The 16,736-nt window shown below is 51.7% G+C and overlaps 2 protein-coding genes across 4 annotated transcripts in view; one reads left to right on the top strand and one right to left on the bottom strand.

The window, feature by feature from the left end:
- The window catches only part of Map4k1 (mitogen-activated protein kinase kinase kinase kinase 1), a 20,521-nt gene extending 18,339 nt beyond the window's left edge, over positions 1–2,182 (top strand). For both annotated transcript variants that reach the window (XM_028786247.1, XM_028786246.1), the window contains 5 exons: positions 471–533; positions 609–698; positions 782–852; positions 1,243–1,298; positions 1,999–2,182. In XM_028786247.1, the coding sequence (XP_028642080.1) occupies positions 471–533; positions 609–698; positions 782–852; positions 1,243–1,298; positions 1,999–2,068 (350 nt within the window). In that variant the 3' untranslated portion in view covers positions 2,069–2,182. The remainder of the gene's footprint in view (positions 1–470; positions 534–608; positions 699–781; positions 853–1,242; positions 1,299–1,998) is intronic.
- A 72-nt stretch (positions 2,183–2,254) lies between these two features.
- Positions 2,255–16,736, bottom strand: part of Ryr1 (ryanodine receptor 1) — a 129,374-nt gene continuing 114,892 nt past the window's right edge. For both annotated transcript variants that reach the window (XM_028786244.1, XM_028786245.1), the window contains 14 exons: positions 16,014–16,164; positions 15,172–15,258; positions 13,585–13,836; positions 12,867–12,997; positions 10,937–10,979; positions 8,530–8,660; positions 8,376–8,436; positions 7,924–8,070; positions 7,235–7,369; positions 4,309–4,465; positions 3,438–3,502; positions 3,083–3,183; positions 2,654–2,705; positions 2,255–2,468 (listed from right to left, as the gene is read on the bottom strand). In XM_028786244.1, the coding sequence (XP_028642077.1) occupies positions 2,373–2,468; positions 2,654–2,705; positions 3,083–3,183; positions 3,438–3,502; positions 4,309–4,465; positions 7,235–7,369; positions 7,924–8,070; positions 8,376–8,436; positions 8,530–8,660; positions 10,937–10,979; positions 12,867–12,997; positions 13,585–13,836; positions 15,172–15,258; positions 16,014–16,164 (1,609 nt within the window). In that variant the 3' untranslated portion in view covers positions 2,255–2,372. The remainder of the gene's footprint in view (positions 2,469–2,653; positions 2,706–3,082; positions 3,184–3,437; positions 3,503–4,308; positions 4,466–7,234; positions 7,370–7,923; positions 8,071–8,375; positions 8,437–8,529; positions 8,661–10,936; positions 10,980–12,866; positions 12,998–13,584; positions 13,837–15,171; positions 15,259–16,013; positions 16,165–16,736) is intronic.

The raw sequence follows: 16,736 nt of genomic DNA, 5'->3' as shown, positions 1-16,736 counted from the left end.
GGGGCTGCAGGGAGGGAGGGGCTGCAGGGAGGGAGGGGCTGCAGGGAAGAGGCAGACTGAAGGGGAAGTCCTGCAGGAAAGAGGTCTATGGGGAAAAGTTGCAAGCCAAAGCGGGGCTGCAGGGAGGGGGTTCAGGCTGCTGCAGGGAGGGGGTTCAGGCTGCAGGGAAGGGGCAGGGCTGCGGGAAGAGGGCGGGGCTTCAGAACAGGGCCATGGTTTCAGGAAAGGACAAGACTGGTGAGAAGGGGCTGCAAGACTACAGGTTACAGATTAGGGAACCAGGGTAGAGGAAGGGCAGTGTGACTGGACAGGGCTAAGCCCGCTATACTGAGAAAGAGATGGGACAGGGTGTGTGGTCCTACTTGACTGGTCATAACAGGGTGGAGCGCAATGTGACAGGCAGGGGACCTGAGGGGTGCTAGCTGAACAGAGCCAGGCAGTTCGTTCTTAAGCCCCTGCCTCTCGCACAGAGCACAAGGGACCAGTGCAGGTGACCCAAGTAAAGGAAGACATGGTGGTGGTGTTGATGGATGGTAAGAACCTTCCTCCCTTCCCTTCCCGGTCCTCGACCCGGGACTTCGTGTTCAAAACCTTGCTCTTCCTTCCAGGCTCTCTGAAGCTAGTGACCCCAGAGGGAGCACCAGCTCCCGGGATTCGCACCCCCGAGATCCCCATGACAGAAGCGGTCGAGGCTGTGGGTATGTGTTGGGTGGGAAGGTCCAGGGTCAAGGTTGGGACAGCCCTGTGACCTCAGGGTCACAGGCAACTGCTTCTTCTCTAGCTATGGTTGAAGATCGACTCCAAGCCTTCTGGAAGCATGGAGTTCAGGTGTGGGCTCCAGACTCGAAACAGGTAGGCTCCTTCAGTTCACATCCCTCCCTTACCCTCATCCTCAACCTTTGCATCCTTCAAATGGGCTTGGGGAAGCCCTGGGTCAGGACAGGGAGTCCTGTAGGGAAGCTTCCGGGCACACATCGTCCCTTAGTGGAAACAGGCTCATCTGGTAGAGTACTGTGCGGGCTTCCCTGGCTCCCGACTTACTCTTCCACAGTTGCCTATCGGATAGGGCGCTACGATTTTGCAGGTTTAGTAGTCTTGGTCACAGAGCGGTTAAGTCACATGCTCAGAGTCACACAGCTTCATAGGTGGGTCTGGGGTTAGACTTACCCTGAGGAAGCCATGTTTGTAGGGGGAGGGGCGGTCCTACTTCTCAGCCCAGACACAGACACGCTTTCTCCACAGCCGCTGCAGGAGCTGAGAGACCCCACCCTCACCTTCCGTCTGCTCTGCTCCCCCAGGTATGGTGATAGAGGGGTGCATGGGAATACGAGAGGCTGCAGGTGCGGAGTGAAGGTTTCCGTGGCCTAGAAAACCCTTCCATGTTCTTTTACTAGGTTCCCTCTTGAGGCTCCGGCTCCGCCAGGATTCCTGGGAGCCTTGGCTGCCCTCAGTAGGAGCCTCTGCACCCCGTGCTTCTGTGCACTCCTTTGGTTACCGTTGGGGTTGGGAGTGTGAATTCCCTACGGCTCCTTTCACTGCTGTTGCTATGAGATAGCGTATGCAGTCCTGGTTGGCCCCCAGTTCTCTCCTCTTTTACTACATTGGGGGTGGGGGGCAGGTGGCACAGAAGGTACCTGGAGATCAGAGGACATTTTTAGGAGACGATTCTTTCTTGAACTTAGGTCATTATGTTTGGTGACAAAGCACCTTTGCTGCAGAGTCACCTTGCCAACCCCCCCCCCCTGGGTTTTTTTTTTTTTTTTTTTTGAAACAGGGTTTGGTAGCTCAGGCTAACCTTAGCCTCCCTATGTAGCTGAGGATGACCTTGAACTCCAGACTTGCCTGCTTCAGTCTCCCAGTTATTGGGATTGTAGGCTTATGTCACCACGCCTGACGTAGTCACTGTCACAGCCCGGCATTGGAATAGTGCAGTTTCTGTTAACTACTTTGAGGCTGACTGACTGGCTGACTGAATGACTTGACCTCTGTCTTCTTCAGGCCTGTAGTGGTGGAGACACGGCCCACGGAGGACCCCACCGCCCCCAGCAACCTCTACATCCAGGAATGAGCCGTTGAGAGGGCATGAGAAACAGACACCTGCAGACTCCTCTAATGGACGCGCTAGTGGTCACAACACGTCCTTATCTCCAATAAACTTGACTTTAGTCTTGTCGTCTTGAAATTCTTAGGGAAGAGATTTTTGGATGCCTAGCTGCCCCCCCCCCACCAGATTTAAATGACCCAACACAATGGGGCAGGGGGTGTAGCACAGGCTTTATTGGTCTAGTTCAGGATCACCTGTCCCCAGCGACCTGGGGAGGAGCTTGCAGTGGGAGAAGGCACTTGAGGTCAGGGAGGGCCAGCTGCAGACCTCAGCTAAGCTGGTCCTCGTACTGCTTGCGGAAACAGTCTCCAGCAGGGAAGAAATCCCAGCACCTTTCTTGGTACATCTTCCAGACATAGGACTCCTAGGGTTGAGGGGATAAGAGTTCATATTCATGTTCATATGCTTGATACGGACTCTCTGCTGCCTGCTGCCTGTCCTCTCTTACAACGAGTTTATTGAGTATGCTAGGGTGTGACTAGAGAACAGCCTGCTGGAATGGCTTGAGCCGTGTCCCCTACTCGTCCGTCCCTCACTAGCACCTCTTACCTGACCGGTGTGCTCCGTCTCATCCTTGTTTATCAAATACATCAGGAAAAACCTGAGGGACAGAGGACCACAGGAGGAACGTAAGAACCTTACTTGCATTGAGATTTAGTTTTATTTCCCGGTGGCGCTGAAGATGAAACCCAGAGCCCAGTGCATGTTAGGCAGAAATTCTACCACTGAGCCACGCCCCCAGCCCCTCACTGGGGGATTCTAGGCAGGGGCTCTACCAAAATGAACCACGCCCCCAGCTTCTGACTGGGGTGGTTTCACTTTATCACGGAGCCACAGTGATGCTTACTTTCTGATTGTCTGAAACCTATCCACACAGATACCCACATCCCTCTCTGTCGGCAGCCCAGACTCAGTGGTTCCCGCCTGGGCATCCACTGGCTCATCCCCACCCTCTTGCCCATCACTACCCATACTCACATGTAATTGGCTAGGTTGTGCTCTTCCAGAGTGTGGGTCTCAAACCCATGTGGGGTCGTGTCGAAGTAGTCACTGCCTATTCCACAGATGAAGCACTTGGTCTGCGGGCAGTGAAAGACGTCAGAGTCAAGGCAGGCTTGGTGACCGCCAGCACCTCTGGGCCTTGCCTCGCTCCCATGCGGTTGCTAACCTCACCACACCTCCCAAGCAGAGTAGAAGCAGGTGTTTATTGAGTACTTCAAAGGAAGGCACGGCTTAATCTTCCTGGCAAGCTCCAAGGTTACTGCCAACACTATCCCCAGTTAGCTTTTCCCTATGCATCCCATAATTCCTTAGATTCACTTTTTCGACGCACCTCCATGTCTTCCTTCACTTGCTCTTGTTGGTCTCGGAGTTCCCCGAAAGCATCGATAATCAGACCTGGGGTGGCAGGACACAGGTCAAGACCCCGGTACGCCGAGTACCCCTGGGCCTTGCTTTTCTTCCACGCGTTTCTTACTCTTAGCACACTTCCCAAGCAGAACAGAAGCAGGTGTTCATTGAGTACTTAGCACGGACAGACACTTCAAAGCGATGTCTGGCTTAACCTTCCCAGCAATCTCTGAGCTTAGTACCAGTACCACTCCTAATTATTTTTTCCCTATGTAGCTTTGGCTGGAACAGACAGCAGGTTGGCCTCCAGCTTACGGTAGGTCTCTGGCCTCAGCTTCCCAAGTGCATGTGTCACTGTGCCTGGGTGTTTTTTGGTTGTTGTTGTTTGATTGTTTTTTTTTTTTTTTTTTGGTTTTTCGAGACAGGGTTTCTCTGTGTAGCCTGGAACTCACTCTGTAGACCAGGCTGGCCTCGAACTCAGAAATCTGCCTGCCTCTGTCCCCCAAGTGCTAGGATTAAAGGCGTGTGCCACCACTGCCCAGTGTTGTTTGTTTTTTTTGAGACAGGGTTTCTCTGGGCAGCCCTGGCTGTCCTGGAACTCACTCTGTAGACCAGGCTGGCCTCGAACTCAGAGAACCACCTGCCCTGCCTCCTGAGTGCTGGGATTAAAGGTGTGCGCCACCACCACCCAGCTATTGTGCCTTGTTTCAACACCTCCATTTTTCAGATGGGGAAACCAAAACTGAGAGAGACCACCTGCCTGAGGTCTCACAGTTAGGGAGGCTAAGCCAGGGAGCTAGCCAGCCTCTAGGCATGACGTACCCCTCCCACCCACACATGTAGCCAGCACTGACCCTGAATGATGGCCAGCAGGATGACAATAACGAAGAAAAAAAAGGTGATGTCAAAGACAACTCGGTAAAGTTCGTATTCATCGCCAGCCGGGTCCTCGATCTCGTCCCCGATGCCTCCACCAGCCCGGACGCCCACGTACATGTGGAACAGATAGCACTGGGGAGGAGGAACAGGCAGCTCAGTCAGCAGCCACAGCACCTGCCAGAAGCCTGGACCAGACCTGCCAGGCGGGCCTGGAAACAAAGCAGTGACAAGAAGCCCTGGGCCCTGCCTCTCACAGCTGTGGGAGTGTCACGGCTGTCACAGGAAGGCACAGGCTGGTGACAGTTCAGATCATCAACTGGATAGGACCTAGACTCCACTAGGAGACACACTTCATGGCATGTCCTTGAGGAAGTTTCTAGATTAGGTTACTAAGACAGGAAGACCAGGCATGTATGTGGCCCCAGTGTGGATTTGGGGTCCCGGAATAAATACAAAAGAAAAAGCAAATAACCGCAGGGTTTTCCACCTGTGCCTCAGTTTCCAAAATAATGACTGTGAGACTTAGTTATTTATGAATAAATGCCTAGGCCATAAATTTGGGCTTGTTCCCTGACTAGCTCATAACTTACTTAACCCATTTATTCTATCCTGAGTACCATATGGCTGGCAACCTCTCCTTGGTTTCACACATCTGTCTCCTCAGAGTTTTGGGAGAATCCCTGCCTGCACCTGATGCTACCCAGGGTTCCTCTCTCCTTGCTGGAACTCCCGCCTCCTATTTCCTGCCTCAGCTAATAGGTCACTGGCTTTTTATTGACAGATGGTGTTTTCATACAGCACACAAGAGTTTCTTTCTACAAAAGGCATTCCCCGCGCTCTGCTTCCTGACTGGGGATTCAGAGGGACCAGCCACCTCATGCTCTTGCCACCACGATGGACTACATTCTCAAATTAGGGTCAGAACAATCCCTCTCTTCCTAAGTTGCCTTTGTTGGTCACCCTGGGCAGAAATTCGAGGGTCAGAGCTGGAAGTGTACCCCAGGTATATCAGGTAGAGTGCTGGTCTGGCATGCATGAGGCCCCGGATGTGGTCCCCAGCATCACCTAAAGCAGGATGGTGGCACATGGCTGGCATCTCAAGTAGAGGCAGGAGGACCAGAAGTTCAAGGTCAACCTTGGCTTGTTAAGAATTGGAAGGGCTAGAAAGTTATCATGAGGTGACAGGGACAGGGGTCAGGCTGGGTCGGGGAGGACCACTGTCATCACTAGGAGCAGGAGAAAGTGCGGGAACCCTCACAGACTCCAGGATACATTTGGCCTAGCCTCAGAGCAGTGACCGGCATGGTTTCATGCAGGAGGGGGAAAAGTCTCCAAGCTGGAACCCGAAGGAGGTGTTACCAGAATGGGTGAGAAGAGAGATAGTGTCCCAGGTAGTCAGAACAATGTGCTATGTCACCATCGGGGAGGAGAGGATACATCTGGGGGGCTGGGTGTGTAGCAAGGCCCTGGGCTCCAACCTTATCACACATATACCGAAGTTTATTTTATTTTATTTTGAGAGGTAGGAGGCTGGAGAGTTGGATCAGCTGGTAAGAACACTGGCTGCTCTACCAAAGGACCCAGGTTCAATTCCCAGATCCCATGTGGTTGTAACTATCTGTAACTCAGACATGAAAGGAGAAAGAGGAAAGGGGGGGGCAGAGGCTGTTTTTTGCTTTCTTGAGGAACTAAAATAAGTTTGGCAAGGCTGAAGAAAGGAGCTGCTATGCACAAAGACAGGGAGATGAGGCAGTGACCGGTTATGTGGATTATGCATGCCTGGGCCCAAGCACTAGTCAGAGAGGGCTTCCTATAGGAGGCAGCATTTAATTTGGAAGGTAAGATGTCAGGTGAAGGGGTGTGGCTGTTAGGCCTGGTACCGGGCAGAGAAAGATCACCGCAGAGGACCAGAAGGAAACATGTGGTCCTAGAGGAACTGAAAAAGGACCAGGAAGCCAAAAATCAGAAGCAACGAGTATGGTTAGACTCAGATAGGGCCAGATCTTCTCTGTTTTTTATCATTATATTATTATATTATTATTATTATTATTATTTTGTTTTGTTGGAGGTTGGGGGCTAGTTCTGAGCCAGGGTTTCTCTGTGTAGCCCTGGCTGTCCTGGAACTCAGTCTACATACAGATAAGGCTGGCCTCGAACTCAGAGATCTGCCTTCCTCTGCCATCCCAAGCGCTGAGATTAAAGGCGTGCACCACCAGCATCCCACATCTTCCTTTGGACCTTCCTGTGATAGCTCTGTGAAGTCTCAGGCGGCCAGGCCAGAGGGAGTAGGCGAGCTGTTTGCTCTAAGTCACCCCACTCAGGGAGTACAGAAAGCTCCCCAACTTTCTAACAGTGATGCTATGGCTGCTGACAGGCTACAGCTCCACCTCTCAGCTCCAGCCATGTACCCAACAATCTGAAGGCACTTTGGTTTTATTTTCAGACAAGGTCTCACTGTGTAGACCTGGCTGGTGAGGAACCCACAGAGATCCACTTGCCTCTGCCTCCCCAGTGCTGGGTTAAATGCGTTCAGCACCACACCCAAATTCTTCTTCCTTTTTTTTTTTTGCATTTTCTTAAGTAGTGATTGATGGGGGAGGGACTCAGCCCATTGTGGGGCCACCTCTGGGCTGGTGGTCCTGGGTTCTATGAGAGAGCAGGTTGAGGAGCAAGCCAGTATGCAGCACCCCTCCATGGCCTCTGCGTCAGCTCCTGCCTCGAGGCTCCAGCCCTGCCCGAGTCCCCTGCTCTCACTGCTTTGGGGGATAAGCTGTTGTTAGAGGGAACTGTGAAGCAAACCCTTTCCTGCTCGAGCTGCTTTTGGTCATGTTTCATCACAGAGACAGGAACCGTAACGAAGACGCTTGGTAACCTGCCGACGAGCAAGGGGGAGGGGCTCACCGTCATCATGTCGTCACACTTCATGTCAGGCTCGTCCTCATCTTCGCTCTTGTTGTAGAACTTGCGGAAGAAGTTGAAGGCCACCACCGTATACAAGTAGACCACCACGGCCAGGAGCCCTACGGTCATCACCAGCTGGGGACAGGTGGGCACTTGTCAACTCTACGCTCCCTCTACACAGGGCCCTCAATTCTCTGACCCTTTGGATTCTGGAGTCTCTTCCATGCTCCAGCTGCTTGGCTCTCCCTCTCCCAGAACGCCCTAGGCCTGTTGTGGTGGTGCATGCCTCTAATCCCAACAGTCGGGAGGCAGAGACATGCAGATCTCTGTGAGTTCGAGGGCAGCCTGGTCTAAATAGTGAGTTATGAGCCCAGGACACTCAGGGCTACATAGACTGGAGCGTCTGAAATAAGATCCCCACGAAGCACAAGAATAAACCAAAGAATGCTCTAACCTTGGCTCAGCCTTTTCCAGATTACCATGCCTCTCCCATCTTGGGAAGCCCCGCCCCTCCCAGGGAGGCCCGCCCACTCCAAGATGCCTCTTTGGCCCCGCCCCTCAAAGATGACTCCGCCCTCACTTCCTTGTTCCCGCAAACAACTCTCATGCCTACTTCCCCAGTGTCTCTTGATCACGCCCCTCTCCCTCTGCCGCTCCCAGAGCTCCACGCAGGTCCCTGCTCTCCACACCTGCTTTCCATTGTGAGTGACGGATGAAAGGATGGTGCGCAGCGTCTTGACTCCCATGGCGATGTCCAGGAGGTGGGCAGCGAAGAAGAAGTTATTGTAGTGCCCCAGGAGGGACATCACCATGTACCAGCCCAGATACAGGAAAGACTGAGTATAGAAGGGTCGGAGTCAGGAAACATGGAAGGATGTCTCAGAGCAAGGGCAGATGCAGTCTCTACCTGGGGAGTATCTATCTGCTCCAGAGCAGGAGGGGACCAGGGAGCAGGTCAGCTACAGAAGACGCACAGCAATGGCAAGTTTGTTCCACGGTCAGGGGACAGGGGGCTTAGGAATCGTTCTGGGGTCAGGGAGTCCTGGGTACATTCCTACTCTAGGGGCTTTGCATGAGCTGTTCCCTCATTCCGACTCATTTCTTTCCTGCTGAAACCCTCTCCGTCCACAGCCCTCCTCACGTTGTCTGTGAAGATGACTCCAAACTTCCAGATCTGGTATTTGACATCGATGGACATGATCCTGAGGGAAAAGCAAGGGAGACAGCCAGATGCCTGGGTGTCAAGGCACTAGCCATGTCCCCCCACCCGCCTCTGGCAGAGGTGACCCTCTCACCATGTCAGCAGGCCCGGTGGAGGGTCAGGTTTGCGCTCATTGTGGGCTGTGATCTCCAGAGAGGCCAGATCCATGCCCAGCAGCTCTGCAATACGCTCCCGCCCGAAGATGTCCCCATGTTTGTCTAGAACCTGTAGGAGAGAGTGGCAGGCTGGAGTTGGGGAAGGGGACATTGCCTGTGTATGTTTTCATGAGAAATAGGGGAGCATTTTTCTGGGAAGAAGGTCCTGATTTCTGCAGATGAGGAGGAAGGTCTAACATCTGGCAGATGCAGCAGCCAAATTAATGGGGAAACTACTTTTTGGAGAGGCAGAAAAAGGCTGTGTAACTGGGACCCCTGTCGTCTACAGCACCTTGGTGTCCCTCTCTGTTCATTTACCATCCCAGCCACACTGGCCTCCTGGTCACTCTGAGGGCCTCTCCAGACCCCTCTAACAGAACAGCAACCTTTCCTGGCCAGCACACACATTTTCCTGCACTTCTATCCCGATACTGATACAGACAGGGTCTCACCATGCAACTAGGACTGGCCTGGAATTTACTCTATAGACCAAGTTAGCCTCAAATTCATTGAGAGCTATTGGCATCTGCCTTCCAAGTGCTGGGGTAAAAAGGCATAATACTACAACACTGGGCCATTTAGTTATTGTAACGTTTTGTGTCTGTGTGGCTCTGTGTGTGCAGTGCCCATAGAGGCTGTAAGAGGGCATCTCACACACTGGAGCTGCAGTTACAGGTGGCTGTGAGCCACCATGTGGGTGCTGACTACTAAATCCAGGTCCTCTGAAAGAGCAGCCAGCGCTCTTAACGGCTGAGCCACTACTGCAGCTTTTATTACATTTCAAAGGTTTATTGCCAAGTTCTCATTTGGGTTTACTTCTTTCAATATTTATTATTTATTTAGTTATATGAGTGTGTTTGCCTGTGTGATTATATGCCCCGTGAGTGGGTGCCCACCAAATCCAGAAAGAGACTATCAGAGTCCCTGGATCTGGGTTCTGGAAGAGCAGAAAGATCTCTTAATTACTAAGCCATGTAGTGACAATTTTGGAGCTTTGATTTCTTTTAAAAACACAGGAACATTATGGGAATGTTTTCGTTTCAATTCCAGGTGTGGGATATGGGGCTGCTTCGGACTGTCTACAGCAGCTGACTATGATTTGCCTCGTGCCCTAGCAGGGGTGTGATTTTTGTGAGCTGCAGATAGTTTCTGTGATTGTGTGACATTTGGAACCCTGGAGACTTTTCAGAGGGTATATAAATGTTAGGGCCCCAAAGGGTGTGTTGTTGGTTGGTTGCTGTTTATTAAGTAGTTATATGCAAAGAAGAAAGAGGAAAGAAGAAAGGAGCAGAAGACGGAGGAGGCGGAGGAGGGGGGAGGGGGAAGAGAAGAAGAAGAAGAAGAAGAAGAAGGAGGAGGAGGAGGAGGAGGAGGAGGAGAGGAGGGGGGAGGGGGAAGAGAAGGAGAAGAAGAAGGAGAGGAGGAGGAGGAGGAGGAGGAGGAAGAGGAGGAGGAAACCAGATGTCCTGACAGTGAAGATCAAACTTGTTCCAAGGAACTTGATGGTCTAATCAGCAGAAAGTAGTCTAATGGTATTGGCGCCTTTCCTCTCTATCCTTTGTTCCCCTCCTTTCTGGTAGGGAGATGAAAGGGTAGAAAAGGGTGGAAGAAAAAATGAACCCACAAAGCAGCCAAAGTCTGGCTACAAAGCCATCTGTCCATCTGTCCATCCATCCGTCCATCCATCCATCTGTGTAATTGCTGGTTTGGTTTGGGGTTTTATGGAGACAGGGTCTCACATACCACAATGTAGCCATGAACTCGCTGTATAGATGAGGACAACCTTAAACTTATGATCTTCCTGCCTCCATCTCCCAAGTATAGGCTTGTACCACCATCCTAAATTTTATACAGCAGTGGGGATTGAACCCAGGGCTTTGTGCATGTTCGAGAAGCACCTTACCAACTAAGTGACATCTTCAGATCCTCAAAGAGACATTTAGAGACAGGGTCTCTCTTATGTAACCCTGGCTATCCTGGAATTCACTCTGTAGACCAGGCTGTCCTTGAACTCTCAGAGATCCTCTGCCTCCTGAGTGCTGTGATTAAGGGCGTGAGCCACCATGCCCTGCTAAGAGACAACTCTTAACTGCCCTGACCACATCAGTGCTCATCTCCTCTCTCACGCGCCTACAGACTGAGTCCTCACCCTGGGCCCTTTACACGCATCTTCTCAGAAGAAAGTATGATCACTGTGCTCATGTTCCCCAGGGGAAACTCTTCAGAGGGACACAGCCCCTTGCTCAGGGTCTCATACAAAACAAGCAGTTGGCAAGGCCAGGGATGGTCTGCTAGCCCCAGGGGACTCAGCCTAGGAGCCTTCCCCACCCCACGAGGTCCTCTCACCTTCCGCTTGACAAACTTGTCCCAGTAGTTGCTGGGGAAAGACCTGTCAAGAGAGAAGTGTGGGGAGGTTAGCGTGCTGTGTTTGTTTGAATGAGGCTGCCACCCAGAGGCTCATATGTTTGCATGTTCAGTCCTGGATGAGCTGTCAGGGAAGGATTAAGAGGTGTGGCCTTACTGGAGGAGATGCCTCACGGTGAGATTTTCAGAGCCCAAAGAAAGCTCCATCTTTCTTTGTCTCTGACTCTCTGTCTCTCTGACTCTGTCTCCTCTCTCTCTTTCTCTCCCCTCTCTCAATCTGTGTGTCTCTGTGTGTGTCTGTCTCTCTGCCTCTGTCTCTCTGTCTCTGTCTCTCTGTCTCTCTTTCTCTCCCCCCCCGTGTCTCTGTGTGTGTGTGTCTGTCTGTTTCTGTCTGTCTCTCTGCCTCTGTCTCTCTGCCTCTGTCTCTCTGTCTCTCTCTCTGTATGTATGTGTCTGTCTCTGTCTGTCTCTTTGTCTCTGTCTCTCTGTCTCTGTCTCTCTGTCTCTCTGTCTCTCCTCTTGGAGATCACGATGCAGCTCTCAGCTACGTCTCTAACCCCGTGCCTGCCTGCATGCCACCACGCTCCCCACCATGCTAATAAACTGTAAGCAGATCCACAGTTAAATGCTTTCTTTCATAAGAATTGTCTTGATGGCGTCTCTTCACAGCCACAGAACAGTGACTAAGACATATGGGAAGGATCAGAAGCCAGGGGCTGGGCCAGGGGATGACGAAATGGGACAGGGATCACTTTAATCCCTGCACTCAAATTATCCCCCTGTCTTGGGCTCACTAGTGCTGAGATGCTAGTATAAGCAATTACACCTGGCTCTAGACTCTATTTATTTATTTATTTATTTTGGTTTTTCAAGACAGGGTTTCTCTGTGTAGCCCCGGCTGTCCTGGAACTCACTCTGTAGACCAGGCTGGCCTCGAACTCAGAAATCCGCCTGCCTCTGCCTCCCAAGTGCTGGGATTAAAGGCATGAGCCACCACCGCCCGGCTAGACTCTATTTAACATTAAATTATTATTTCTTATTTTGAGTGCACGGCTGTTTTGCCTGCATATGTGTTGGAGGCCAGAAAAGGGGCGCAGGGAGTCAGATTTTTTGCAGCTGGAGTTACAGGATGGTTGTGAACCACCATGTGGGTGCTGAGGATCAAACCGAGGTCCTCTGAAAGAGAAGCCAGTGTCCTTAACTGCTGAGCCATCCCTCCAGCCCTCTCTACATTACTCTTTGAGACAGAGTCTCTGACTGAACCTCGAGGTTACCAATTGCCTAGACTAGTTGGTCTGAATACACTTTGCTCAGGGAGTGGCATTATTTGGAGGTTTGGCCTTGTTGGAGTAGGTGTGGCTTTGTTGGAGGAAGTGTGTCACTTTAGAGGGTGTGCTTTAAGACCCTCATCTTAGCTGCCTGGAAGCCAGTCTTCTGTTTGCCTTCAGAACAAGATGTAGAACTCTCAGCTCCTCCAGCGCTATACCTGCCTGGATGCTGCCATACTTTCTGCCGTGATGATAATGGACTGAATCTCTGAGCCTGTAAGCCAGCCTCAATTACATGTTGTCCTTTATAAGAGTTGCCTTGGTCGTGGTGTCTCTCCATAGCAATGGAAACCCTGACAGTGATAGTCAGTAAGCCCCATGGATCCTTCTCTCTTTGCCTCCTTATCTGGGATTCCAGGCACCACATCCAGACTTTGATACTGTTGCTAAGACTTTGACACTGTTGCTAAGACTTTGATTCCTTTGCTAAGACTTTGATATTGTTGCTAAGGATCTGTATCAGGCCCTCAAGGAGAGCAGGAAGTAGCATACCCATAGCACTGTCATGCTAATCCCCCACCCAGAGGAACTTCAATGTGTTCACTGGATGGGGACCATGACCTGAGGTGGGGTTGGGCACTTACGGTGTGTTGAGCACCAGGCGGTCCCACTGTCCCTTCACGTCATCATCCTCTGGCTGCTCTGTAATGTAGAGACCATCGAACTCCAGCTTCCGGGCCAGCTCCTTCTCCCGCTTGAAGATCACAAGGGGCACCTAGGGATGGAGGGAGGCAGGGGTGAGGGGTGACATTAGTTACGCAGGGAGGGAGACCGTGGTCTTTGCAGAAGTCATGGGACCTGTCTGTAGCCTGTGAATGGCACCAAAGGAGCTATCTCAGTTTTCAGGGTAGAAAGATGGAGGTGCTGGTAGGGGGTCAGGGGTGGCTGGGGAGGAGCAGGCAGATGCTGGCAGGTGGGTGGAGGTGCAGGCAAGGGTAGGAGGGGAAGGGCAAGCTGAGGGCATCCTTGTTCTCTGCTGCAAGGTATAAAAGACAGAGGCAGGTGGGAGCCATGGAAGGAAGGGCAAGCTGCAGACACAACATGCAGAAGGACTCTAATCAAAGAGCTGTGTTAACTCACAGGCAATGTATGCATGGGACAGATAACCCGGGGCTTAGCCTGGCAGCTGTGGTCTGCATTAGCTTCCATTCGCAAAAGCATCCTGTGGTTGGCATCTTTGCCAGTATCCTACTGGTTACTAATTTTACCCAATCTAAAGCCTCCTGTCCCAACCACTGTCCTAGGTCCTCTCTGCAAGCATCTGTCATAGCCCCAGGGTCACAGTCACAGGTCATGTCCCACCTTGAGACAGTTGTAGCCAATGATGCAGAGAAAGGCCACCAGCGTGTGCAGCAGGCTCAAGCACTTCAGGGCAGGTTCCATGTAGCCGGTGCTCTCCTCCAGGAAGTAGTACACCATGTTGTCATCTTCATCGCCCTCTACCTCCTCACCGGCCCTGGAGCCCCAGCCAGAGCCATCGCCAGACCCTGCGCCTGACATGTCCCCAGCTCCAGAGCCTTCTATGTCATCCTCCCCTGGTGGAGAGTCTGAGACCTGAAATGGGGTCAAAGGCAAATCAGAGAGGGGACCTTGGTGGCACCTGGCCTGTTACTGCCAGAACTCACAAGCAGGAGCATTTATACGACACCTTCTTTTGTTTCCTCTCCCTCCTTGCTTCTCCCTTTTGAGACTGGGTCTCACTATGTAGACCAGGCTAGCCTTAAACTCCGGGAGATCCATCTGTCTCTGCTTCTTGAATGCTGGGATTAAAAGGCGTTCATCACCACTCCCGTCAACATTTCTTTTTAACATAGTATCTTGATAGCATAGGCTTGCCTGAGATTTGCTATGTAGCCCAGGCTGGCCTCAAACTAGTGATCTTCTGTGACAGCTTCCCATATGGATATGTGCCACCACACCAGGCCTCAAGGGCACTTTCTAGATCCAGGAACTGTTGCATTTATTTCTTTATTTATTTATTTATTTATTTATTTATTTATTTATTTATGGCTGGGTCTCATGTGGCCCAGGCTGACCTCGAACTCTCTGTATAGCCAAGAATGACTTGTCCTCTTGATCCTCCTGAATCTGTCTCACTGTTTGAGATAACCTCTGACTATGTAGTAGGCCTGGCTGGGCTAGAACTTACAGAGACCTGTGTGCCTCTGCCTTCCAAGTGTTGGGATTCAAGGCGTACTACCATACCTGACCCTGGTTCCCTCTTTTAAGTTTCAGAAGTCTCAGATGTGAATGTGGTTTTGATCCCATTTTGAGGATGAGGAGACAGAGGCAGAGAGAGGTGAAGCATTTGCTCACCACCATCCATCTCTAGCCAGCCTCTGTGTTGTTATTTAAGGCCCCTGGCAAGAACATGACCATCCCTCTAGCTTCAGGAGATCTGGCTCCTCACCCTCCCTCTCTGTTCCAGGGCTGCCCACTTCTCCACACACCTCTCCTTAGCTGCTCTGAAACCACCGCATCACTGGGTGCTCTGAGGGGACTTCTACACCTGGGTACTGCCTGGCAGGTGCCAAAGCTGGCAGGGGAAGCCGTTTTGTCTTGCACTAACTCTTTTTTTTTTCCTTTTTTTTTTTTCAGGACAGAGTTTCTCTGTATAGCCCTGGCTGTCCTGGAACTCACTCTGTAGACCAGGCTGGCCTCAAACTGCACTAACTCTTGAATGCACTCACACGCCTGTCCCACGTGGGCCCAGCCACCTGCACTTAGCCCCACTGGGCACCACAAATCAGCACCAGCTGTCTAGGCTGAACTCCCCTAAGAAGGCTGAGTCTGGAATGTCATCCCTTCCTGTGGTGTGTTGAACTTCCAACCTCAGAGCGGGATGAGGATCTGCACCCCCCCCATGTCTTGTTGCCACAGGATAGACACCTTATAAAACAATAAGATGAAGTTGATGGCAAACGCCAGGAAGAGGGCCAGGAATCGCAGCGTGTAGAAGTTCCTCGACAAGTAGTTCTAGGAGAGAGAAGAGAGTTCACAGTGCGGCCTCATCTCTGACCGCATCTCACTGTTTATCCACAGTGGAAGCACCTCATCCTCAAACAGCTGCCCACAGCCTCCTATCACGGAGTGCTTGCTGAAAACCGAGACATCGGCTGAGAACTTCAGATGCACGGACTTGCTTCGCTCTCAGCACAGCCCCACGTAAGGGCTACCGCCCTTTACAAATGAAGAAACCGAGGCTCAGGGAGGTGCTGTCTTTCTCAAGGTCACATAGCCAAGGCTTTGCAAACCGATTATTTGAGAGAAAGGACTCTCTAGATGGAATCTGAGACTCTCATGACAGACAAGCTTTCTGCCACCGAGCCACAGCCCAATCCCATACCTGGGACTTGATTCCGGGTAGACTGGAGCCCGCATTCCCGGCCATGCTACACTGTCTGCTTTACTGGTAGTTGGTGTAGGCTTCTTTACCGTGTCGTCTTTCCCTCCCCACATCTTCTATCCCTGTTCCTCCCACAATTCCTCACAGAACCGTTTTCCGTTCAACATGTCTCCCTTGGCCCCAACGCAAGTCAGGACTGGCCTGGGGCAGGGACAGGATACTGTCTCCCAGACACGTTCATGAAGAGATGGGTCCAGACCCCCCAGCCGTGGCCAGGGACAGTTCTGTCCCCTCTTAGAGAGTCCCTCTGTGAGATGAGCTTGGGGAGAGGTGGGTGTCACAGGGAAAGAAAGCTTAATTAAGTATCCCCCTGCTGGGTCCTCACCAAGAATTTCACCCTCTGGACTTCAAGTTCGCCCCAGAATTCTTCCAGGCCTGCTCCTGCAGCTTCCTCCTTCTTTGGAGGGGGTGGAGGGGGTGCCTTCTTGGGGGGCTCTGGAGGTGGCTCAGGGACTTCCTTCTCTCCATTCTCGGTACTGTAGGACACAGGAAAGGCTTGGGCAATTCATTCATTCATTCATTCAGTCATTCAGTCATTCATTCAAAGTCACTCATTTGTGGGCTATCCCACACCACACCAGGTCTAGATGGTGCTCTGGACCCAGGATGATGGGATAACCATGGGCCTTGCCCGCCCCGCACAAACTCCATTAAATGGAGCTGAGCAGTGTGGGTGGGGGCAGGGCTCAGTGGTAGAGCATTCATCTAGCGTGGGCATCTGTCCGGAGTTTTATCCTCAGCATTGAAGAGAAAGCAACATAAAATGTGTCTGGTTCGCAGCAGTAGGGATTAAAGCTGGGTCCTGAGCATGCCGGGCAAGCGCTCTACCTCTGAGATGCATTTTTTTTTTAATTTTGAGATGGCATCTCAAGGATGGTCTGGTCCAGGGAGGCCTTCAACTTGTCACTCTTCTGATGAGATTATCACACCCCATTAAACTTCACATGTAGGGCAAGCAGGAGGTGTTCCAGACAACAAACACAGAGATCTAGAGCTAAAAGGAGTGTCCTATCTTTGGTGCCTTTGAAGTTTCTCCTGGGTCCCCAGG

Source organism: Grammomys surdaster, unplaced genomic scaffold (assembly GCF_004785775.1).
Source record: "Grammomys surdaster isolate TR1022 unplaced genomic scaffold, NIH_TR_1.0 125430, whole genome shotgun sequence".
Lineage (NCBI taxonomy): Eukaryota > Metazoa > Chordata > Mammalia > Rodentia > Muridae > Grammomys > Grammomys surdaster.
Note: the sequence above shows the minus strand (reverse complement) of the source record. Positions and strands in the feature narration are given on the sequence as shown.